Source organism: Netta rufina, assembly GCF_964035555.1.
Source record: "Netta rufina genome assembly, chromosome: 2".
Taxonomy (NCBI): Eukaryota; Metazoa; Chordata; class Aves; order Anseriformes; family Anatidae; genus Netta; species Netta rufina.
The window spans coordinates 17,114,721-17,140,986 of NC_140124.1; the positions used below are offsets into that span (position 1 = coordinate 17,114,721).

At 46.9% G+C, this 26,266-nt stretch overlaps 2 protein-coding genes across 3 annotated transcripts in view; both read left to right on the plus strand.

The window, feature by feature from the left end:
- Nucleotides 1–5,199, plus strand: part of ODAD2 (outer dynein arm docking complex subunit 2) — a gene marked incomplete at both ends in the record, with an annotated part of 90,025 nt that extends 84,826 nt beyond the window's left edge. Inside the window, one exon of the mRNA XM_084281864.1 lies at nucleotides 5,086–5,199. Coding sequence (XP_084137990.1) covers nucleotides 5,086–5,199 — 114 coding nt within the window. The remainder of the gene's footprint in view (nucleotides 1–5,085) is intronic.
- A 17,343-nt stretch (nucleotides 5,200–22,542) lies between these two features.
- MKX (mohawk homeobox) overlaps nucleotides 22,543–26,266 on the plus strand; it is a 45,753-nt gene continuing 42,029 nt past the window's right edge. For both annotated transcript variants that reach the window (XM_084281866.1, XM_084281867.1), the window contains exons 1-3: nucleotides 22,543–22,637; nucleotides 22,820–23,058; nucleotides 24,711–24,870. In XM_084281866.1, coding sequence (XP_084137992.1) covers nucleotides 22,877–23,058; nucleotides 24,711–24,870 — 342 coding nt within the window. In that variant the 5' untranslated portion in view covers nucleotides 22,543–22,637; nucleotides 22,820–22,876. The remainder of the gene's footprint in view (nucleotides 22,638–22,819; nucleotides 23,059–24,710; nucleotides 24,871–26,266) is intronic.

Here is a 26,266-nt window from a genome sequence, read left to right on the forward strand (position 1 = left end):
TACCCATGTCATGGCACTATGGTTCCTTACAAGTTTTTGTCACATTTAGGATTTATTGATATAAAACTTGTCTGCACTTTTTCTGCATTAAAATCTCCTTGTGCTACTTCTTCGGTAGAAGTGAAAAATTCTAGAAAGATATCTTCATAGAAACAGGAATTGCTAGCCCATTTTTATTACTGTTGTACTTATCCAGGGAAACATACTCATTTTGGAAGGACACTTTTACAAGTTATTTGTTGATTCTTATGTTACCTTGTTTGAAAAAGTGGGTTTTCAACTTTTCAATTGGATATTTTGTGACTGTAGAGATTCTACTGTAAGGAAGCTGTGCTTGCAACCAGTAGAAGGCAGCATCACTGGTGATGCATGAACATGCAAGCAAATGTTCTGCCTTACGCCCTTACTTCTTACTGTTGCCCTGAAGAACAATTGTTATGACTTTGGTATGCCAGCAGCATAAGACACAGCAATGAGGATATGCCAAGCATGTCTTCAGAGCAACAGTTCCTCCTCCCGGTCTAGGAAACTACAGCCTGGTCAGCCTCACATCGGTCTCTGGGGAAACTATGGGAAGAATCTTCTTGGAACACATTTCTGGACCCAGGAAGGGAACAGTGACTGGCAACAGTCAACATACATTGACCAAAGGTAGGGGTTGGAGCACATCAACAGGAACATTACAAAATTAAGCCAAAGACAAAGGCCAAGTCCTGTGCCTGAGAAGGACTCATACTTGCCTTTGCACTTGCCCTTGCAGTGATGTTGGCTAAAGACTGACTGGTAGTGGGGGAGTTTTATTGAAAAGGGTATGGAGATTTCAGAAGACAGCCTTAGCTAGCAGTGTGTCCTGACAAGACAGAAGGCACAGTACTGGGCTCTACTACCAGAAGCACAGTCAGAAGGTTGAGGGAAGTGATTCTTCCCACTACACCTCACCTGGAATATGGCACCCAGCTGTGGGTCTTCCTGTATAGGAAAAACATGGATAAACCAGAGCTAGTTTGTCACAGTGCCACCAGGATGGTGAAGAGCTGGTGCACTTGCCCTGTGAGGACAAACTGAGGGAAGTGTTTATTTCAGCATGGAGAAGAGAGAGCTTCAGATGGACTTAATAGCAGTCTTCCAGTACTTACAAGGAGGTCAGTCATCAAAAAGATGTGGCAAAGCTTTTCACAGTGATACATGGCTGGGGAATGAGAGGCAACAGGCATAAACCGAAAGAAGAGAGACTGAATATAGGGAAAGCCTTGTCTCTCTGGGGACAAACCCTGCAACAGGTTGCCTAAAGAGGCTGTGCAGTCTGTGACCCCAGAGATTTTCAAGATCAAGCTGAATAAAACCCTGAACAATCTGGTATAAATCTCAGGGCTGACCCTGCTTTGAGCACAGCCTTGGATGAGAGACTTCTGAGACCGCTTCCATTCAGAGTTACTCTGTGATTGTGCTACACTAATGGAGCCGCACAGTTGTATTTTAAAGCTGGGATAGTAACAGCAAAATCTTCTTAATTGTTCTGAATATTTAAATGATTTGGCTGTGCATTACTCCTGCTTTTGGAACCCATAAATGCTACATATGCTCTGTACGTTCTCCAAACAGCTTGTATTTGTGCTTATTTGCTGGTATGACGTGCTAACTGTGCAAAAAATTTTGGACCGTTGCCTTAGAATATAGATACCTGCCAACTGAAAATGAAGTCTACATAGTACTGCAAATGCTTTCTCTGTCTATGGAAAGTGCCTCTTATGTGCCAGAAAGAAGCATTTATACCACATGCTTTTTACTGTTCCTCACATCTGTTAACATTTACATGTGTCAGAAAACAATACCTGAACAGTGAGGGGAAGGGATACATGAAGTTCAAGGACACTGCATCAAGAAGAAGGACATGTAATATTGCACTTGTGCATTGGAATAATAATTAAAAAAAAAAAAAAAAAAAAAAGCTCTCTTGGACTTGTCAAATACATGCAATGTGTGGATACAATCTGTGGATACTATCTATGCATACATTTCCATAGCTGAATTTTGGACTGGTGACCCAAATTTCCAGTCAATTGAACCGAACCCACAAAAGGGCAAGAAGTGGCAGTTAGAAAGCAAGAGAATTGTAACTTTGCTGGTGTATAAGAAAAGAATAACATTTTATTTCATTTAAGATAGCATTTATATCCAAATCTTTGAAGTTAGATTCCTAAATTTATAATCACCTACTTACACTGAAATATTTTGCATTTTTAATAATATTTGCAGTTGCCCTCTTGTTAACACATGGAATAAGGTGACTGGAAAATAGTGCTGTATATCTTCAGTCCCCAGAGACAGCAACTGTGTAAGACTGTGTTTCCAGGAATATTTCTTTGAAGTTATATTCTGAAAATCCTGAGATGCTGTAGTACAGGATTTTGTATAATGTGGCAGTTCTTATGGGTGTTGCATCTGACAAGTGGTTGAGAAGAATGAGAAATTAGAGAACAACTGATCCTTGATCCCCCAAACTCAGAAGGAAAAAATCAGTCTTAATAAAAATTGCTGTTTGCGTTGTTGCACACCACTAATTCTTTAGGCATCTGCAAAGGTACCTTGAATCCATGTCCTGTAATGTGTTCTTCTTTGATACCAAATTCTGATTCTCCAACATGCAGCAGCAATAAAAATCAGAGACAACCCTCCCCCTCCAGCCCCCACCACTGCCATTGTCATTGCCTGATACTGAGCTCACCATGGAAAATGACAAAAAAAAAAAAAAAAAGTATTTATTTTCCTAAGTCTTCTGAGCCCAGAAGTGGTGGTTAAAAGAAGAAATAAATAACCTTGTATTGAAGACTACCTAGCATGGAGTCATAACAAAGGCAAAGGCTTATTTTTACTTTTTGCTATATTTCCATTAAACAATATATCTCCAAAAAATATTAATTTCATGATGAATGTCTACTCTCAAGAACTGATAAAAAAATCTCATGTTGAATTTATTATGGAAGTTTGAGTTGCACACTCTACACTGAAAAAGCCTTGCACTGGGTTTGTGAAGACGCAGTGAATAATCACATATGGCATATAGTTTCCTTCCTCCCAAATTTGAAACTTATGGCATTACCAAAACCACCGTACGAACGGTATGTGCATACATATTTTTGGTTTTGAGTCAGGGACATGAAGGATCTATACCAGTTTCCCTCTGTAAGTTATACAACAATGTTGTAAAGCACACAAAGAAGCATTTTAAGTTAATGAGAAATCAGCTGGTGGAAATTAGCAAAGAAGAAGGAACTTCATTCAGGGGGATTTCTTTTAAGGCAGGTGTCTGATAAGACTTGCATTCTGGCCTTTGTGCTTTGTAGGGCAGCTTGGTCACTGCACAGAGCCATCCTGCTTTGTCGTGCCACCAGCTGAAGTCAGTGGTGAAACCTCCCCCGACTTCACTGGCTGCTGAACCTGGCCAAAATTTGCCTGCAAATAAAGCACAAGAATATAAACCTTTCTCTTTAATTGTCTTCTTTTCTTCTATACTGTCACTGGATACATATACCTCCAGTATAGCCCTTCAGAAGTGTTCACAACTTGAGAGCTCTTATTTAACTATTTGGACATAGACAGTTTATTACACTAATGGAAATTATAGGAAGAAGAATTACTAGAAAAAAAATATTTGATGCTTCATTTACATAATACTCTTTTTGACATAATTCAGGCATATTACAGGCACTCTTACAAGTTACATATAAGGGTCAAAGGGTGAAAGGTGACTGGCAAGATGCTTGTTTTGTACATTTGGCTAACACAAATACTTCCTCAAGTATAAAATGCTTTGATCTCTATAAGCAAATGCCATATGTGTGCAGCTGTGGCCCATGCCTCATGATTGCTGGAAGGTTAGAAAAAGGTAGCATATGAATTTGATGTCTGCATTCAATTTATACTTTTATATTTAGCAGTTCATAATTTTATGTAATATTTTAGCTGTATGAAAAATATGCTCTGGAGTTGAGTGATAACAGATTTCTTTGTGGTTTGACTCAACATTGTTTGGGTGAACACAGAATCCTAAGTATTGCAGACTGAAAATATAGGTTTTAATTAGAGCTGTCTGAGCTTCGAAATACCTGGACGCACATTAAGCTTGGCAGATTTTCAGAAATGTGAGGATTGTGTGGAGCTGATTTAAGCTAGGCAAGACTCTTGTGTTTTCCAACATATATTGCAGTTGCAGTTGCATCACTGACTTGCAACACACTAAGGAAAAGAGATCCAAAACCATTATTAATGATTTTCTGATATGTAAAAATGTTTTATCATCAAGGCCTGTGCTATGTCACGCTTGTGTTGAACAGTACCTTACTCCAAGGGAATTTCCATTGAAAAAATTGAATGACTTCCAGAGTAAAGAATCTACTCCACATGACTGAAGAGCTGAATCTGCTCCAAACGTTTGGTGCCTTTGTTGAGCTTTTGTTTTTTCACTTTTACATGCAAATATATAAGAATGGCATGCCCAGATCTGTATCCCTCAAGCAGTTTAAAGTGAGTGCTTTCCTGTGACAATAAAGAAACCTACTACAGTCAATGGGACACGGGGGTCCCTTCATCCCTTCACATGGATCCAGTTTTATGATCAAAGCCAAAAAAAAAGCAAAAAAAAAAGTGCATGGTTTTGTTTATTAAAAATCTTGAGCAGGTACAAATATACTAGTATGCCCTCAGGAGAAACCATGATTTCGATTAACGTGTACACAATTTCTACTTTCAAGAAAAAAATCCAAGTCAGATACAATACGCAGATGTGATAAAATAAATAGAAAATTGGACATGAAATATCAAATTGCAGGTACAAATGTGATAAGATATAAAGTGTTGTGCTCTATGTGTATATTAATACATATAGGTATACAAAACTATACAAAAATAAGTGTATATGTGGACACGTATATAATACAATGATTTTTGTTAATATAATTTTCAATATTTTATTCCTTATATGTATGAGTAAATGCATCCAAATGTTCAAGATATTATTTGAATACTATTTAAATAATCACATACTTTTTGTATTTCTTATGCTGTTTTTTAATATTATTTTTGTAGCTCCTACTGACTATGGTGGGCTCTACAGATGAAACTCTGCAGGAGGCAGCAGCTGGTTGCATAGCAAACATTCGCAGATTGGCTCTAGCAACAGAAAAAGCGAAGTATGGCTGATGCTTCAACAGCTTTTACCAACACCCTCATTCTGCAATCCAGCTACATCTGAATGCACGATTGCTTCTTCTAGCATTGCTATGTCATAGAACAGCTCATTTATATTAGAATAATTTAATAACAAAAATTCATCTGTAGAAAATAGTATTTGTTTTTATATTGACGGTTTGTCGCACCTGGGGTTTAGAAAATGCTCACACCTAGTTTTCTGGATCTTTTAGTATTGCATCGTTTAAAAGATTACCAGATAAGATATGGCTAAGGTGCCTTCTACAATTAGTAAGATTGTATTTGAAACTAGTTGTGGATATAAATGGTTTTGTCTATCTGTGACATTGCAATAAATACATTTTCCATCACCATGTGTGGCGTTGGGTGGTAATTTATGAATGTCTCGAACAATTCCTTTGTGCTAAATTTGTCTAATCATCCTGTCATTATGTTTTTGCCTGTTTGATCACTTGCAACTCACAGGAGAGGGCAAAATACAGATACATCAATCTCACATCTGGTGTACTGCAAACAGCTGTAGCAGTAGACATCACTCCAAATTTCCTGTTTCTACCAACATGAAACAAAATAGGGCTTAATTTATAAGTAGCTGGTGAAATGTGTTTTAATTAGCATATGTGCTTAAATCAAATTAAAATTTACCAGTTATAAATAAAAGTAGATTATTACATTTATGTTCACACATTATCTGTTTTTTTTTGTTTGTTTGTTTTGTTTTGTTTTGTTTGTTTTTAATTTCTAAACTGAGGACAACATTGTATTGAAGTAGTTACTTTATTTTCTGCATAAAATTATATTTAAAATTAGAGCTAATTTCAATAATCATATAATCAGTTGTTGACATTATAGCAAGGAGACCCTCTCTACATACCATGCTCAACAAATAATACTAACGTTTTATTTGAGAGCAGTAATGCCTTAATTACAAACACAGACATCTGACAAAACTGGAAAACAAAAAAACTACAGCAAATGTTCACATAACTTGTGTTTGTCAAGTACTTGCTTCTGAATGATTTTTTTTACTTCCCTTAATAATTAACTATTTTATTGTTTTGGAAGCAGTTTTTAATTCAATTATTGTTCCTCTAACTGGCAAGGCTACTAAAAGCAACTGATTTTACTTTTAGCAGAAGTTTCGAATGAAAGCATCATGCAAATCCAACTTTCATTTGTGTTTTCTCTAAAGCAGACACAAAGGCTCATTTAAAATTTCATTTTAGAAGCCTAATATAGTCCTGAGAAAGAAGATTACATCGGTTCCTTAGGGAAGGTGTAAAGAGTGTCTTTAAGGAAATAAACTATGGGCAGGTGGTGACAGTCTGGAGATCAAAATATGAATCCAATTAGTATTTTTTGGTAAGTGCAAACACCAACGTAGTTATGGGGTTGTCACAGGTTTTGTCAGCAGCCCATGACCAAGCTAATAGTATTTTAGTTATTTGCCAGCTCAGCCCTATAGACATGATAAGTTATTTTAAATCAATACATCCATATTATCACACTGATGTCACTGCTGTAGTAGTGTATGCTACGTTGCATATGCAAAAATACTTTTAAATAGTAATTGACTAATTTGGAAGAGGAGAGGCTTGGTATTATTTATTTATTCATTTGTTCCTGCGAGAGAGGCTGTAGATACAAACAGCTTGTTGCTGTCTTGCTTACAAAAGTACATAAACTGGTGTGTTATTCTTTTTACTGAAGTAGGGGAAAAAAACTCCCTGACAATAATTGTTGTCCTTAACATGACCTCTCAAGGCACTCTTGACTGTTTAACATGTATTTCATATGGAATAAGTTCTAAAGTAAACTTAATTTTATGATACAGGCGTCAGGGCAATAAATGTCATGTTCCTGACAATTAAATGGCCTCAGCTTGACACTCACACTCACGCTGGTAGCCCGTATGCCTCTGAGCAGTTCATCTGAAGTCTTTATTTTAAGGTCTCAGACAGTTAATCCCAGACTTAAGCCACATTATTTGTGCTATTTTCTTTTCCTGTGCCATGCCTGAAGTTTTAAACTTCTATGCAAGGAGAAGAAGTTTTGAAATTGATACAGATCGCCACACAGTCAAAGGATCAGTATTAAAAAGTACATCTTTCTTTGGCCAAAATTCCTGGATTCCACATAATTAATACAAGAAGATTTAGCTGTTGGAAAATGAATAAATGAACCTGGTTTCTGGCTCCCCTAAAGGCAGCAGTACAGCGTGTCCATTTGACAAGCTTCCACTTTCTCCGCAGGGCTGTGTTAAGTTTCACAACACCGCAGCCTCCTGAAAAGGCTGCTCACAAAGCTGGTCCTGGTTCCTGCTCACATCCCCCTCCTGGCAGCGCCCGCCGCCCCATTCAAGCCTTGGCATCAGCTCCAGCAGCCACGGCCGCCCGGGCCCGGCATTCCCACCATTTATAACCGGGCAGCGGCGAGCTCACACTCCACTGCTCCTGTGCCTGACAGGGAAATGCCTCTGTCCCTTTCCCTTTCCACCAGCTACTGCTTGCCCACGTAAACCTGTAGCCTCTTAGGAAATAGGTTTGTGCAGAGTGCTGGAGCTCGGTACTGTTTTCAGTGCAATACAGAGTCTTATTTCAGCTGCAGAAGTGCAGTGACAAAAAGGCGGCCAGTCTGTGTGTCCTTCCTTTGCTGTCGCCTGCTCCCTCCTTGTTTTATTTCTGTATTGTTGCAGTCTTATAATAGCTTTTTTTTCCACAGTATACCTGCAGTTACCATCAGCATCATCTCCATGTTACCGTCAGCAGAGAGTATCTGTCACCTTTCAAAATTTCGGGCACCAGCTCCTCCACTTGTGCAGGGCACAAAGCTCCAGCTCACAACAATAAAGGCAGGCCTGCTCTTCACCAGCTGCTCACTTAAAGCTTTGCTCCTCATGCTCATTAAAATTTCACAAAATGTAGAGGCCAAGTAAGAAAAGTTGTCAGGAAAGTGTTGTTTTCAGTATGGAAATAGTATAGTCGGTGAGGAAAAAAAAAAAAAAAAAAAAAAGGCAAGAGAAGAAATCTTTCACCTTTATGTAATTACTTCTGGAACCTTAAAGGCCCACCAAATCTTTCAGTCTGTGCATCTGTCAGCAGCAAGATAGCTTTTCTTTTACCACTCCGTGAGTTCATGATTTATTGCTTGGTGACAGATAACCATTATCAATAATTTAATTGTCCCAGGATGTTCAAACTACACATTTAACTCTGGGATTTATGCTCATTTCCTCGTAACGTTCATGCTAATGGCAAGTGCATGTGTTCTGACAGACCATACTGTCTCCACGTTGTTGGGGAAACACAAACTTCATGGCCTGGGTGCACTGGATCTGCGATATGTTAGGGGCTTTGTTATTCTGCTCCATCACCAAAACCTTTCTTTGGCAAATAAATGAGTGTGAGATTCATGAAGCTGTCCTGAGATGTGAATCACTGACTTGCCTTAGGCTCGCCAATCACTTTGTGTGAAATTGTGCTATATCCTTCATTCCACATCTCCTAAAACAAGTCAAATGAGCTGCTGACAGGGGGATCAGGTGGGAATCGACCCAGGAGGCCAAACTAGATAATATGTTAGTTGAAGAATTTCATCTCTTAATAAATTACATGGATGATCCTTAAACATCTCTATGAAAGTAATCTTTGTTTTACACATGACAGCAGAATGACTACAATGGAAACACGCGATGTGTTTCTTTAGCTGTGGTGTTCAAGTTTCCGTGCAGAGCTTATTTCCAGAGGCAGAAGCTGCCGGCTCCCCAACTGTAAATTGTGGTTTGCCTCTTCTTTAGCCACTTAAACTTTGCCACACACTGCTTGGGATCCAGAACAACAGAAGGAAGCAACGCTGTATCTTAGCCACTGCTAAATTCAGACAACCTGATCTGTGCTTTGGTGACCTGAAACATGCCAGGACCAAAGTGTCTGCAGCTGTAGCCCTGCCATGGGAAGTTACATTACACAGTTTCTGAAGGAAATAATTTTACCAATTATTGTTCCCTCCTCTGCTTAAACAGAGATGTTCCTCAGTGCTCAACATTTTGCTGCTTCGGGCATTGAAGCCAGCCAAGAGTCATCCATTTTCATGAATCTTTTCCTTGAGTGCAATTTTACACTGTAACGTGTGCTTCCCATCCTACTGCCTGGTTATCAGTTCAGTAGTACTTGTTGCTTGCTGGGAAGGATTTCCATGGACAGCATTACCACGGCTTGTGTTTGTTCTCTCAAGTTGTTTCTATGCTATCTGCCAGGCATCTTCCAGTTGGCAAGGTCTGCTCTCTTTTCCAGTTGTTGTCATTGGCAAGTTACATGATTTAACCCAGTCTACAGGGAGCATGGTACCCTTCAGCTGTTTGATCTTTCTTTTATGACAACTGCAATCAATTTTGCTTTGAATACAAATGAAATGTTCGTAAACCCACACAGGGTAGCTTTGGCTTGGGTTACCAAATTATATAATGTGGCCTAGCCCTATCACTTTTACATCTCTCCAGCAGCACAAAACCATCTCCACTAATTTCACGTGTTTTCATTCAACAGTTGGGAATGCTGATGTGGTGACCAGATAGTAGTTGGCCAGTTAAACCCTCAGCATATTGTCACTTTGAGTGTATATTGGATGAGGGCCAGAAGAATGACATTATCCCAATGCTGAACCATGAAACATTAGGTCATGAAACATAAATTTCCAGGCAACTCCCCATTGTGCCAGTGCCTTTAAAGCTTCTTCCCTCTTCGTTAGGTGGGAATCTGCCTAGAAGCTTCCAGGGGGCCAAACTGTTCATTAAAATTTTGGTGGTAAATTTTGTCCAGCCATGCTGTGACACCCCTTGCTTCTCCAAGGAGCTTGGCAGTCACCAGAGAGCAACTCGGAGCACCTGTGGTCTGGTGGGCGCATCTGGCAGCAGAGTTTTGCTTCAATGGCCAAGCCTTGAACTGCATGTTCTAATGCCCGGATTAAATAGCTAGGGATTTGTGTACTGCTTCTGGGAAAAAAAAAAAAAAAGAAAGAAAGAAAAAAAAAAAAAGAAAAAAAAATCTTTAATAAAAATGGTAATTAAAAAGTTACAGATGCTGATAAAATTAAAAACATATGATATGGAATTGAAATGATTTAGTGTTGAAAAATGTTGGTTGATTCAGTAGTACTTAAACTTTCAAATAACTTGTCTTGAACAAGCAAATAGTTTTAAGTACTTGGCTATGTGTCTTTTTTTGTAAAAAAAAAAGTGAACACAGATCATGTTGCCGGTTCCCTCTACCACAGACTGGTAAAGGCTGTGCTATAAAATTAGTGCAGTAAACCACTCATCTTTCCAGTTGCCGCATTCTCTTCTCCAGTCGACAGCCTTTTGGGGCCTCCTTGGCTCTTCAGCAAAAAGCACCAAGTGCAGTTCTGTTGCTCTAATGAAAAAATAACAACAACGTCTGGGAAGCCATAGAATGATGCAATAACCGTGCTGCTCTGCTTCCTTTAATGTGATGAAGCTTGCATATTTGCCTGGCCCCAGTGTTTCACTCCTGCCAGTATTGTACTGTAAAGAGACTTGGCAGAACGCGTTCAAAGACTATTCGTGGTTTTTCACTCAGCATTAAACCTTCCAATGACGGAAGGGTGGGGGAACCCATATTGGGACAAACAGACACTCAAAAAAAAAAAAAAAAAGGAGAAGGAGGCTGGTGGTAGATGGCCAGCAGTTTAGTAAGCCTTGGTTATGGAACTGGGGTTCACTGGGGCCAAGCTCGGTCCCACTGGAGGATGATGCCCTGTTTTAAACAAGTGGGTTTCCTCTGCCCATTTTTCAGGGGCAACCAGCATAAAGGAAAAGAGCTTCTGATGCACTCAGTGAAGAGACACGTGCTGCTTCGTTCCAGCTAAAAGCACACCGTCATTCATAACTGCACTCAGTCACAATGGGTGCGATAGAGCAGAGGCTTGTGGATGGCCACCTGACCACCTTTAGTGCTCTGTTTGCCCAGTCATGGGCAAACAGTGTGCCCAGTATGGAAAATTCCTTTCCCCATGGCTGCCAGTCCTGCTCTGCAGACCTTCATTACACTCACTTATGGCTGACTTTCTCAAGTAGGCCATTTGGAAAGCAGACTACCTAGCCCGTACCTCCGTGTGAGGTTAGGCAGGAAAATACTCACAGTGGAGCTGGAGAAACTGTTGGAGAGAAATACGCAGTGTGCACTTGCAGCTGAGGGACAAAGTGCGTTCAGAAGCAGAAGTTATGGTCAGATCAATGCCTCCTTCCAGCCCATTCCACAACTGTCTGTGGTGGGGTGTCATGTAAAAGGAAAAATATTTGGGAAAGCGGACATCTGTGGGCCAGCCTTGGTATGCTTCCCAGAATGTAATGACTAGGTGAATGTTTTTCAGCATAGCAACTAAGGAGTATAGGTGACTGCCAAGCACTGGATCCGATGTGGCACGAAGAGGTACAAAACAAAGAGGAGTGATTTCTCTGAAGGAACTGAGGCCTAATTCTTTTCAAACTCAGCACAAAGAAAAGAAAAAACTCCCCCAAACCAGAGCTTTCTTTGGTTCCCCCGTGTTGCTTTCCAGATTTTTGCATACCTTTAAGACACTTCCATTGTGTGGATGTGCTCATATTCACCAGTCATAGAGCTGTACAAGTACCGGTGTAGATTCATAACTGTCAACATTTCTAAATCAACACAGTTACTGAGAGCTATGTTATGATTTTAATTCCACTGTCAATTAACAATATCTAACTACTGCTTAATCCATTCTGAATGCTGTAGAAATGTGTAATAGAAAATGCTTTAATTTTTGCTAGAAGTGAATTTGAATTGTCTCCTCTCCTACCTGATTATCACAGCCATACCCACCACCCCAAAGAACTAAATCACATTTCATCTTTAAGAGTAAAATCCCCTGTACTCTGTCATGTGCAACCTTGCTCTGAAAGATGGGCAATACAGGCTCAAGCACCCTTCAGCACCCTCAGACCTTCTGCAAGCCCCAGAGTCTCCATCAGAGAAAGCCAACCTAAGAGAGGACCCCTGTGGCCTAGGAACAGCTATTCTGTATCATGAACAACCATTATGACCAAGACAAAATGCAGCTGTGATGTTGGGGCCTCAGGAAGTGCTGGCCAAAATGCTGAACTGCAGAAGCAGCTCTATAGCTGTGAGGCATCTCTTTGCAATCTGCAGTAAGTGTCTGTGTCCCTGAGAGGACTGAGGTTGAACCCAGAGCTTATCCACTGTGTTTCCCAGTGCTGTGGGCCCTAAGGTTGGCAAATACGAGCATGTACGTGCAGTGGAAGTGTCTCAAAAACAGGCAAAAATCTGAAAATCAGCATGTGGTGACTGAAGAGCTCCAGCACTGGAGATCTGTGGGCATCCCATGGCACGGTGAACAGCCTGGGCCATGTGCGTCCTGCAGGGCGTGCGCTGGGCACACAGAGGCATGTGTTTTCATAGCAGTCCTAAGTGGCAGCTTAGAAGGGCTGACCCAGCCAAAGAAAACCCTGGAAAACCCAGCAGCATGAAACAATAAAACTGTCTAAGAATGTAATCCAATGAGAAAGTTAGTAATTGTTAGAAGTTCACAAGATTTACATTTCTAAACTAAACAGTCCAACGAATTAAGAAGATTGTGTTGATACAATCAACTGGTAGCAGTTTTACAAAGCAGTGTGAACGTGGAGGGAACTCAGCTGCAAAAGGTGGTTGCCACCTGCAGGCACTCCTTCAAGGTTCTAACCAACAAAGTTTGTGGAGAAATACACGAAATCATGGCCTCAGTTCTCACTTCAGTTGGGCAGGTAACATTTCACATTGGCCAAACGTGATCTGGGCAAACAAGTCCTGACTGCCTGCAACCCAGATGATGGTGCAAACCAACAGGGGCTGCAGGCTGCCCCTGGGAAGGGCCCAAAGGCCAAGGATGTGCTGCAAGCCCAGCCTGCCGTGAGCAGGGACAGGTCCCTTGGGCAGCTCCGGGTGGTAGGTAACAGCACAGAAATCCAAAGATGGATGTAAAGATATGTAAAGATATCCATCACCTACCACTGTCCTGCTGCTCCCCTTTCCATAAGGGCTTGAAAGTCCATGGCAATGCCAATTACTCTCCTCACTCTACTATGAGAAGGGAGCTCCAGAAGTGCTTACAGAATTTTTTCTCAGTGGGAATCCTGACACAACCTGTGAGTCAGGTGCCCTCCTTGCATCCCAGCATTCACTGACCTCCAAGGGGATGCACCTCAGGAGGGCATCCCACCGGTCCATCCCAGTCCTGCTGCAGCAAGGCTTTGCCATTTCCCATCCCTGCCAAGCAATGGAAAGCACAAGAGGACTTGCAGAATGAAAGCAGGCACTTAGCTCCAGGGGCTGCCTTGCCTCCAGCTCTGAATAGCTCCTTCTGTCTCAGCCTGATAACTGGGCAGTCTCCCGAATCCTTCTCAGATGGCTGCTATCCTGCAGATCCCAGCAGAAGCGGTACGCGAGAAAGCTTACAAAGGGCTCGATATCTCCCCAAGCAGTCTCGGTCTCTGACAGATTAGCAATGCAAACAAACGAAGGCTTCCTGGAACTAGCCAGAGACTTTTGGCAAACCCGTGTGTTTGTGACTGCTACCTTCATTGGAGACGATTGACACGATTGTGTCCTTTCCAAGGATTTTGAGCATTTCTGCACTATCGGCCACCTGGTTCCAGGGCTGGGGAGTCCATCCAAGGGAGGACAGAAGTATGATGACTGCTTGAAGCAGCTCCATGGGTAAGAACCTTAAAAAGCTGGATCTTTTGTTTAAGAAATCATATTCCTTGGCCGCTTTGTAAATGTTCGTTGCAAACTATCTAGTGCTACTGCCAAACAGAATTACCTTAACTGGGACCTTATGGCTCAATTCATGGAGAGTCTCCCACATAAACATAGGCATGAATTGGAGTACCTTTTTGGGGGGAGAAAGCTCTCCAACCAGATGCTGGCATCATTGTCATTGCTTTTTACAGGACATTGGTTTTGATAACATTGAAAAACATCTCACATCTGAGTCCACTGATCTACAGAAATCCCAGCAGCTGTTGAGGGTACTTTCCTCAAGGGCTCCAGCTTCTTCAATAAAAGCAGCAGCATCACTTGTATGCTGCAAAAGACCGTCTGCTCCTCCCCACATATCTGCATTCCAACCCACAGAGGGAGATATTACAGGCCCTGGAGGGTGGTCAACAAGTGTCCTGCTTCTGTGTCAAAAGTGATCAAGCAAGCACTTGAGGAAGAGCCTCAAGTCCCACGGAAAAAAAAAAAAAACTCTCCCCTGTCCTTTTCTGCTACACATCTCCATTTAAGTCCCACCAGAAAATGGGGAATGTATCAAGAATGGGGTCTCCTCGGACCACTGGGGGTGAATCAGCAAAGTCTGCCCAATCTTGGGTAGTTTAGGTGGTTTTAACACAGATATTGTCCAGAGAAAGATGATTAAAACCCTTTACCAGGCTTTGCCCAACCCTAAAGTCCATAGGCCATCACTTGATCTGAGATCCTGGGATTCATATCCCAAGGTTAGATCCATAAACCCTGAACTAGATCCCACAAGCAGCCTGGCAGACTGCAGCTTGCCAGAGCTGTATTTTCAAGCTTTGGTTCACCCACCTCAGGAAAGGTGCTGATGCCTCATCTGTCCTCAGAAAGAGTCATTTCCTCATGAAGAGGAAACACGGGCAAACACAGCCTTAAAACACGGCATGTTGCTTCAACCTGAAGGAGCAGGTGGAGTCCAAAAAGGCTCAGATACCCCGTGCTGTGCCCTGGGGAGCACCCATGCCAAAGGTTTTGGAAAGCCTCACTCCAAGCACCTCTCCCCTTGAAGAGCAGACACAACCCTGGCTGATACACGTCGAGACCTTCAGGGCAGAGGGGCTGAGTTGCAATTTGGGCACAGCACGCATTTGGGCTGCCGTTTTGGGAAGAGTCGGGAGCACCTCACATTACTGCCGTGGGTACCACTATGGGATGTGGCAGGCACAGCCCACGGGGCTGCCCTGGCTTCTGCAGGGCTGCTTGTGTGGGGCACGTCTCACCCAGGAGGAGAACACACATGCACGTATATAGGCACACGTGCACATGCACACGTGCATGCACACGCACACGTGCACATGGAGCAGCAGCAGGCTGCAACCCCATGTCCTGCTTGCACTCACTGCCAGTATTTACCCTGGCAGCGAGGCAGGTAACTCTATCCACTTCTGCTACTTTGTGGAAACATGCTGAGGTGACTGGCACCTGAATTCGTTGACAGCTTTGAAGGAAACAATTTAATTGTGCAAACCTGAGGCTGATTCTATCCTTATGCCCCGGGGCACCAAATCATCACTCGGGCACCCAGTGCAGCAAGCACTCGCTGCGTGCTTATATCACACCCACGAGGAGTGCTTGCAGAGCCAGTGGGGTAGCCGGTGGGACAGCCAACATTCATGCATACAATCAAATAATGTGCAATTTAGGTCAGAACGCTCTGTCATATTCTTGGCGTGTGTTTAAAAAATAAAATAAAATAATAATAATAAAAGATGAAAACCCACAAATCACATTTAACCTAGCAGAATGATTTATTAAGAAAAAACACTGAAGTACTGAAAGGGATGAAATAGTCTGAATAGAATAAAAATTGACACAAATTTTTACCACAATGCAAAAGGAACTTGAACTATTCTAATAGGAGTTTGCTTTAATGCTCATGCATGTCTTCACATCCTGCTTTTGGCAATGGCCAGGAAAGAACTACCGAAATACTGTGAGAAAAGCTGTTCTCATGTTATTTCTGGCCCTGCTGTAATGCGTGAAATCAGGACATCTCATGAGAGAGACTGATACTCAAGATTTTCAGTCTATTTTTCAGACAAAAAAAAAAAAAAGAGAAGTCTGCATATATATCTAAACTTCTGGTTTTAGTCATGGCTAGATCTAAAAGCAACAAGAAAAGTATCCCCAAGGTCACAAGTCAAACAGTCGTATTACGGGAGAAAAGATAATAGTTACATTCAAATAACTTAGAGGAAAAAAAAACTACAAAGGCAATATTCACTTGACATGCTAGGGCGGACAACACCTCCTTCTCCCTTGAGGACGTTGAGGGATTTCTGAAGATTGTTCCTAGTGTGGACAGGGGCTGTGATTAAGCCTCAAAGACCCCAGTGAGTGTCCCAGGACTGGCACCATGTGTGTGGGGGGCTGTGCCCTATCTGAAAGCCATTCCTGATAAACACCTTCAGGATCCAGAGGAGCGCGGGGCTTGATGAACTATATGGTTTCTGGTGCCCCTGCCAGCTCTGAATAAATACGCTGTGTGTGGAGCCAAGGTCTTGCAGAATTATTTCCTGAAAACTACTTTAGAACCAGAAGGAATTAATGAAGATGTGCCAGCTATTTCCTTTGCTGGCTCGCCTGCCTCAGCCTCACCAATAATAAATATTAACGGTTTGTACGCGAGTTACACTGCTGCACCGAACATTTTGCGCCCTGCAGGACCCATTTACCCCGTACATAAACAGGAAAAAGCAGAACATGGGCTTGTTGCCTCTCCGTGGGTACTGACTTTAGAGGCTGGCAAGAGCTACCAAAGCCAAACTGCTTTCTGAATCGCTGGCTGCAGCCTCGGCTAGCACAGCGTTTGTGCATTTTAAAACTCTTCACAGAGCTTTAAATTCAGTTCTACGAACAGAAGATAACACAGCTATCTGCACTGGTTAAACAGATTAATAGGATCAGCCTGACTTTTTAATCTGCTTGAATAAACATTTGTTTTTATTATTACTGGAAAACTCCAAGAAACCATCTAAGGCATCAGAGATTTATGAATGATCAATTATGTGAAAGCTAGAGCGACGAGGGAGACATTTTTATGTGACTGCAAGTAATAAGGAAGGAAATTTTCAAACTCAGGCCAAAAACATTAATTGCAAAGCATCTTTACAAAATCTTTCCGCAACCTTATTTTGTCCCCAGACTTTCTCAGGCTTCCTCTGCAGGAAACCAACCCACTGCTGGGGGACTCCAAGCAGAGATAAAGGGATCCCAGCACCCTGGAGGGACAAGCACCAGCAGCTGGCCCCCTACAGAAACCGGTGTGTTACCTTAGGGGTTTCCCTTCAAGACACAAAAACCCCTCGATTACATCCATGTTGCCCTGTAGCTCTGCCTGTCCCCTCTCAGACCTGACACCCACCCAGCAGCTTGCAGGCAGAACATCATCAAAACCCTGCCTGAACTGAGCAAGGTTTTAGGCAGTGCACGCAGCCAAGAGGCTGAGGATGTTTCGGAGCTTTTTATGCAGCGACTGGAGGGCCATCAAACTGAAGCGTATTATGACTCCGTCTCTCTGTTTAAAATCCTGAAAGTCAGAACGAATTGTGCATGCTCTCTGTCTTGTCTCCGGAAAGCGCCTCAGATTTGGGGTTGAAAGGGAATACAGCCTGGGCTGACACGTCGGGAGCCGCTGCCCCGCGCGGAGCTTTGTCAGCGCGAAGCAAAGAGGAAACGTCTCTGCTAGTATTATTAACATGTCAGTAGCACTGATAGATTCCAACTGAGATCAAGCCCTCTTGTATTCGCTCTGTGCCAAAAAACAGAGGAGGAAGCAGGGAAAGGAGAGGAAGTGTTATTATTCCCACGTTGCAGCTGCAGAATAGAGGCATGGAGATTGTGAAATCCTGGAGGTCACGCAGAAACGCGTGTGGCTTGAGTGGGAAACGGGGTCCCCGCCTCGCCATCGTCACTTCCATTCCCTCACCCCGCTCACACCTCCTCGGCATCACCAGCTGGGCTCATATTTTTGATTATCATGGGATGCCTAAGTGTCCTGGGGGCTGGCTCCAGTGCCCGTATGCATCTCTGCGAGATGCTGAGCTCCCTCTGCTCACAAGCACCTGCTCGTGCTGCTGTCAGCATGCCCAGGGCTTGAGCAAGAGTTCCTCGTGGTTTGAGCCAGATGATTGTTTAAAATGGTGGATTGACCTCTGTATCTGTGATGCTGAAGAATATCGGTGGAAAAAAATGCCTGACTTCATAGCTAGCTAGACAGGAAAACAGGAATAAATTGTAGAGAATTCAATAACACAGTGTGCGATGTTTATTTTTGCACAGGTGGCTGAAGAAAAATTACAATTATTACTATTATTGTTATCAACTATTCAATGTTTATCCTTAAATTTTCAAAGCAGATAGGAAATTTCTGCATTGTGACCTGTAGCCTTTAATGTTAAATCCAAACAAATCCACTCTCATTTTTCAAGTGCAGAGCAGACATCATCTATTTGAGACACTGCATTAAATTCAACTGAGTCATTCTCTGACCAGTAAAAGCAGTAAAGAAGTGAATTGCCTCGGCGAAGATGAAATGCAGATTTTAAAACTCAGCTAAAAGCAACATGGTTAGGAAAAGAAAAAATATATATGACAGCAAGTTATCAATGTTGTGTATGTTGCTATATCACATTTAATGAAGAAAACCACTCATTTGGGGATGAATTTCACCTCCTATTTTGTTGTTTTTCTGACTGTTTTGGGGGGTGCAGCTAGAAGTCAGAAGAGCTGGGTTCTGGTCCTTGCTTGGAGATGCTGCTATGTTTTTGTTTATTCATTCTCCGGATGAAACACACAAAGAAGATGCAGAACAGATATGAGCCCTCTACCCTCCTAGATGAAGCAACGCTTATGGGCTGGGTTTTTATTTTGGGGGGTCTGTGCTTTGTCTGGGGCTTTTTGCTGCCACAAATCCCAGTGCTTTTCCCAGTTTGGATGTCCTCTTTGGTCCTGGGGTTTAACAGATTTATCAGGCCACAGCATTACCAGCACAGCTGGCTTAGGGCTGGTCACACACGATGCCAGTGTGCTTGTTTCCTGCACACAGGTTCCCATTTCACCATGTCCTCCTACCAACGTCTCCAAACCAAACACCCATCCAAAATTAAAATAAACCCATGTTTTATCTTTTAGGTGCTCCTTCAGGTGCTGCTGAAAACCAAATCTAATTTCTCCACAGCTTTGTGCATGTGAGCAGGCCTGTGTTAAGTGGTGACTTCACAGCCTGTCTGCTTTCTAGTAGGCCAACCCAATTACCTCCCCCACAGATGTCCTATGAGGTACGGTGACCCCGCTGCTGTATGTTCTCCTAGGCGAGGTGTCCAAAGGGGAAGATTCTTCCTTCCTCAGGAATATGGTAACAAAACCCCACTGTTACAAGATTTGGCTTCATCCCTGCTTGATGTCTCCCCGGTGCTTTGGGGGCTGACAGAGGCTGGGGCTCTGCGGGGCCTGGAGGCCAGCCCCTGGAGGTTCGGCTCTCTTTGGTGAGCGTGTTGTCTGCATCTGCCTCTGGACTGAGCTCAGCTGCTTCCCGGGATGGCAACAGGCCTCTTCCCTGTGAGGGTGGATAACTTGCAGTGTAGATAAGCCCTCGTTTTGCATAATGTTAAACAACTCCTCACCCACGCGGCTTCTCAGGCCCTTCGACACACAGTTACTGAGCCACCCAGCGTGCCACAGCGTGGCGTACCAGGGACACGGGGAAATTCTTTGAATTTCAAACATATATGTTTACCGTGAAGGAATCTGCAGCTGGAGGGGGTTGCTGTGAGAATGCAGCGCCGAGGAAATACTTGCTGAAAGCATTTAGAAAACAACCGTGAAGTCATGGACAAAAGCAGCCCCTCCGCTGGCTGCAGCGGGGATGGCACCGGGGAGCTCCACCGCTTGCAGCCTCGGGAGCAAATCCTCCTCTCAGCCTGACAGCGCCGTTGATTTTTTTCCTGGCTTCTCCATGAGACAGCTCAGACCCTAGAGCACCACTTCTAGGCTCTTTCTGCATGATATCCCTTGGAAAGGCGCCTCGCTGCTGCTTTCTGGCGTGCCAGCCCAGCCTGCTGCCTGCCTCAGGCTGGGCACAGGGGCTGGCTTTACCAGGGGAGCACGGAGCTCCTCGCACCCCAATCCTGGCAGGTGCCCCAGAGCCCCCTGTCCCCTAAACCTGGCCCCACTTTGGGATATGGGGGACCCCTGGTGCTCCCATCAGTCCTCGGGGAGCCAGCTGTGGGCTGCAGCATGCGGCCAGCAGTCATTGACTTACTTTTCCGTGCGTGGTGGGGTAAGTAACCTTAATTAAAACCATGAAGCCCGCAGTTTGTATCACATTCGCGATGTTAAACAAGCTCTGGAAATAGAAACCCTGTTTTCATTTAAGCTTTTCAACTGTGATCTAAGTAATAAAATATGGAGGGGGCGGGCGCGTGTGAGATTTACATGTGATGATTTGGGAGATCTCGCTGCTTTAGAGGCTTGTAAGGCGCCGCGGTGCCAACTGCTCCTGCTGCTGCCTCGCCGCGCTTGGCAGCGCCTGCCCCGCGCAGGCTTTTGGTTTTTTCCAGAGCCGCTTTCCAAATGCTGATTCTTGCCCTCGGCTCTTGCTGCTGCTGCGATTTATTCTGGGTGCGGGTGGGGACGTGCCAGGCCCTCAGCAACCTGCTGCCCTGGCTGCCCGCTCCTCGAGGACAGCCAGGTGCCCTGCACCTCCGCTCAGCGTGGGAGCACCAGCAGGGGACACACCGGGGGGAATTTCTTTAACTGAACAGTTCCCATGTAGGAGACCCCTTTGCTGCCGTGGCACTGGGGAGAATATGAGTAAAGGGGTGCTGCTGTCCGTGCTGCCCCCAGCCCAATGGGGCTTGCTGCAGGCAGACCCTGCTCACCCGCTGTATGCGTGGGGAGGCAGCTGTTTTTTTTTTTTTTTTTTTTTTTTTTTTTTTTTTTTTTTTCTGCAGAACAGGCGTCTACACCCAAAGGTGTCCAGAGGGAAGTGGAAAGGAGCATCTTGCCACCAAGGTTCTCCCCTCCTTGTTCTTCCCGAGCCACCACACAGGCAGTGGGCATCCCTCCTGCCACAGCAGGCAGGCAGGAGGAGGGAGGAAAGGGAAGATAACGGGGCAAGGACTGGCGTGGGGCTGCAGGTGGCTGAGATCACCTTCCCATTTCACTGGCCAGAGCTCTCGGGAGCTCGGTGTCGATGAAGCCTCTCACTTTCTCAGTCCTCTCGCTGTAATGTAATTATAACAAACCTTCCCAGGTCAGAAACGGTTCAGCCAGGCACAGTAATAACCAGAACGGTGTGGTTTGCAGCAAGCAGCTAGGCACTTCAGCACAGACCAGGAGGCACTCCTGTCCCCGTGTCCCCATTTGTCCCCCAAAGGCTGTTCCCAATCACTCCGACCAGGGCACCCAGTGCAGGGGGGCTTTGCCCTAAAGCCCCTTGTGCTCCTGTGGTCCCTGCCACCCTGTTCTCATCCCTTCTCCTGGCTGGGGTCCCGGCAGCCGGGTGATTTTTCGACGGGGCGTCCCCAGCACGTCGCCTCTCCCAGCTTTCCTCTCGGTGAAAGGCTGTGGGGTCGGGGCCGGCGACCCCCGTGCCGGGCTGCCCCTTTCCTCCGAGGACCCCTTCCAAGACACGCAGGGCTGCGTGACGTCATGGCCGTGACGTCATGCGGCCGTGACGTCACGTTCCCTCCCGAAAGCCGGTGCCCGGCATCGGCAGCCTCTGAATGGCATCCTCGGGAGCGTTGCCCGGGGACAGCTTTTTCGGGTTTCTGCGCACGGGAACCGACACGTTAAGGCCGGCGGGGGGTACGGAGGGTGTGGGGGGCGTGAGGAGGAGCGGGGGGGCCGCAGCACACCCGTGGGAGCGGGCCGGGGGCGCACGCAGGGCCAGCATCGCCTCCCGGCGGGGGCGCGCCGAGGATGCTACAGGGAGCGGGGCGCCGCCCGGCTCGGGCTGTAAGCGTTGTAAGGCGGGGGGGGGGGAGACAAAAGGAGGGGGAAGAGAGGAGCTGGGGGGGATGTTTCCTGGTGCAGTCTCATTAAATACTGGCGTTAATGAGCGGCGCGGGGCTGCGCCCTCCGCCGCGTCCGCTGTGCCCCGACGGGGTCCCCGCTGTGGGTAGCGGGACCCCCCCGTATCCTCCGCTGCCCCCCCCCCCCGGCTCCCAGCACCCCGCCACGCACCGCCCCCTGACGGTGGGGTCCGTGCCCTTCCCGGGGCTTTCGGGGTGCCCTGGCCGGCGGTGTCCCCCCCCCCCCCAAAAAAAAAAAACCTCCCCCCTCGGGAGGGGAGCGGCGGTCCCGGCGATGTGAGTGGCTCTGCGCGGCGGCTGCGCCTCCGGGCGCCGGCTCTGCGCATTTGGTGGTCGTTAAAAACAATTTGTTTCCCTCCCCGTTTGGGGAGGGGGGAAGGAGAAAATCATTCCGGGGGAGGGGAGGGGAAGGGAAAGGGAAAAAAAAAAAAAAAAAAAAAAAAAAAGGAGGGAGAGAGAGAGAGAGAGAGGGAGGAAAGCACCAAACCCAACAGAGAAGCCGCGCTCCCAACTATTGCGACACGGAGCGAGGAGCGCGGCGGAGGCTGGCGGCGAGGTGCGAGGGGGAGCGGGCCGGGGGTTTTGGGGGTTTTGGGGGGGGCTTGGGGGCGGGCAGGGTTTGCGGGCAGCCCCCCGGGGGTGGGCAGGCGGCTGCCGGTGCCTCGGCGCTGCCCCCCCGGCGGGCTGCTGTCGGCGCTCGGTCGCGGCTGCCCGGTGACCGCCGCCGCCTGCCCGCAGCGCACAGCGAGCCCCCGCACCTCGGAGCCGGCGGCGGCCCCCAGCCCCCCCCCCACCATGAACACCATCGTCTTCAGCAAGCTGAGCGGCCAGGTGCTCTTCGAGGAAGACGCCAAGGAGCGGGAGAGGGGCGGCCGGCCCTACGTGGGGGTGGTGGAGGGCCCGCACCACGCCGAGGTGCTGCTCCCCGACAGCCCGTCCATCAAGGAGAGCCTCAGCCTGCGCAACCGGCGGACGGGGTACGTGCGTGTGTGTGTGTTTGTGTGTGTGTTGTGTGTGTTGTGTGTGCCAGTGCTCGGCGCTCGGCGTCGCTTTAGGACTGCCAGGTGGTCCCTATGAGGGCTCCCCGCGCCCCAAAACCGTCCTCCCCGCGACTGGCATCCCGCTGATGCCGGCACCGGGCGGTGCAGACGCGTCCCGACTGGGGGCATCTCGCCGCACAGAGCTCCTGTCTGCGTGCATTTAGCCTCCCGCCTTCCCTCTGGCTCGGGCAAAACCAGAAGGGGGGCACCGCGTTTATTTTCCTCTTTATTCACACCCCCCAAGCAGACGCGCGGGGCTCCCCTTTGGCGAAAGCGGCCCGGGCTGAGACCCGCGGGGCTGGACGGGACGGGACAGGACGGGACGGGACGGGACCGGGAGAGCCCCGGCAGCCGCTTCGGGGCCGGCTGCCCCGCACTTGTTCCGCGGTGCCCGCAGCGCCCGGAGCCGGGCTGGGGCTGGGAATGGAGCTGGAGCTGGAGCTGGGGCTGTGCGCGCACTGCGCTCCCCTCGCCGCCCGCCGCGGCGATGCTGAGAACGGGTTCGTGCAAAAAACACCTGAGGCTGAGCCGTCTGCGGCTGTTTTTTTTTTTTTTTCTCTTGTTTCCTTTTTTTTTTTTTTTTTTTTTTCCGGTAGTTGTTGTGGAACAGGTGAAAGGGGAGGTGATGGCAGGACCCGGTAGCTCCGGCGTGCTGCCGGCCGTAGCTCGGAGGGTTTGTACCGGCACCAAGCAACCCGGGGCAGCTTTGGAAATTAATGTCCGAGGAGACGCGGAACGCGAGAAAAAATCCCGAGGAGCTATTTTTACTCCCCGTTTCCACCTTAACGATTGCATCAGCTCATACTTTCAGCGGCGCGGCTGCTCGGTAGCACGCAGATTGTGTTTCATCGAAATGTTATTACCAGCTCATCGCGGCGGAATTGGGTTTCCGAGGGAGCCCTGGGCGAGGCGGCGCCCGCGGCCGCCCGGCTCGGCCCGGCACGGCCCGGCCCGGCTCGGCACGGCCCCGCGGCGCCCCCTGCCGCCGCCCGGCTCTGCCTCCCGGTCCCCCGGCTTCGCTCGCTTTTCACTTTCAACCTTTTTTATTCAAAAAACAAAACAAAACAAAACAAAAAACAACAACAACAACAAAAAACATCACAACACCAAAACACCTTTCTACTTTTTATTTATTTATTTATTTTCCTATCGGTACCTGAGATCCTTTTTTCCCCCTTCCAACCTTTTTGTCCCGATACGGGCCGTTGCGAATTTGGGAAGGTTCCTTCCCGGAGGAGCGCTCCTCGCCGCGGGGCTGAGCAGGGATGGAGCGCCGGGGTCGCGGCACTTTGCTCGGCCTGGGGGCTGCTTCCCCCCGGGGACATCCCCTCAAGGAAAACCCCTCTGCAAACACACCGAAAACATGCCCGGCAGTCCCCGAGCACCGAGGGCATCTCGCCCCGAGGCTGAGCCCCCCGCACCCTCCGCAGCATCCTCGCTCCCCGCGCCCCCCGACGGGCAGGGATCGGACACCCCGGGTTCGGGTCACCTCGGGGCTGGGGCCACCCCCCGGGACATGGCACTGGAGAGGCTGAGGGGGGCTCAGGGTGCCCGGCATCCCCCTCCTGAGCGCCCCTTCTCGGCGGCAGGGCTCGGCAGAGCGGCGGCAAGGTGCGGCACAAGCGGCAGGCGCTGCAGGACATGGCGCGGCCGCTCAAGCAGTGGCTCTACAAGCACCGCGACAACCCCTACCCCACCAAGACCGAGAAGATCCTGCTGGCCCTCGGCTCCCAGATGACCCTGGTGCAGGTAAGGGAACCCCCCCGGCCGCCCCGACGGCCCCGCGGAGTGGAGGGATGGGGACCGCGGCCCCCCCAAGGTGGGCAAGGGTCTGGTGCCCGCTGTCCTTTCACCCGCCCGGTGATGTAGGGGACATTTCTGCCAGTGCCACCTGCGTGGAAGGAGCTGGGAGGCAGCAGCGAGGCCGGGAGCCCGGGCACATCCTCCCCCTGCCAGCCCCAGGGCTCCCCCTCCGTGCCCCCAGAGGGATTTCCCACGGCTGAGCCCTCCTGGCTGGGGAAAGGCTGAAGACAGGCAGCTAAACACAGGTGTCTTCCCTTCTTCCCTGCTAGAAGATGCCCGCATCCTGCAGCCTCATTCATAAGCACGGCAGAAATATTTTCTCTTCGTTTAAAAAAAAAACCCTTCAGGTCAAAAAAAAAAAAAAAAAAAAACCAATAATGGGAGATTTCAGCACAAAACAGGGCTTGTTCAGGAAGTTGTAGGGAGCTACTCGTTTCCCTTCTGAAAGGAGGCTAGAACGGAAACAGCTATATTGCTCCGATAACGAGCATCACCTGCTCCGCACTATCAGAGCTGCCGCACACGCTGCGCTCGCTGCTCATGGAGCAGCTTCTGCTCCAGAGCCCTGCAGCAGTGGTCATCACACGGCAAAGCTGGGCACGGGAAGCACTTGTTTCCCTCGCAGGCACAGCCCCCCTGAAATGACTGGCAGTCGTGGTGCAGTAAGAGGTATAAAAGAAGCTGCAAATGTTTATAGCTCGTACTTCTTTGTTTCCTTTGCCATCTGGCACCCTATTGAAACGCGTGGTTAAATGCTATCAGTTGCTGAGTGATGCTATCTCAGGTCTGGGTGCTGCAAAGATTTATGCATCGTGAGTAGTCTGATTTCCTTGCCGGGAGCTACTGCTGGGTGCATGAAAGGAAACACATTTGCAGGATGGGTCCTCGGGGCTCTGCCTAGCACAGCATGTGTCACTTTGCAAGGGACGTGAACATATCAAAATAACACGAAGTATTAGAAAAAGACAGTGGAAATCTAGAATTATTATTTTGAGCGCTCCTTAGAAAAGGCAGTGCTATGAACTTCGCTTCTAGTAGCATTGGCAAAATGGGATCGTTTTATGCTTCCGTACCTCATTGTGGAACTATTGCACTAGCGAAAACATTATCGCTTTGACAAAAATAATATTAATGTCTCAGAAAATGCCAATTATAACTGGAAGATGCTGTTAAAATAACTTCTCTTGCTTTTTAAAAATATACATGAAAGGTTTGCTCAGACTTCTAAAAATATGGTTGCATAAACACTGTCCATTCAATGCTGCAATTCAATCTGAGTAGCTCATTGGACTATGGCTTTTAGAATATTCCCATATTTTCGCATGAGATTTAAAACATACAT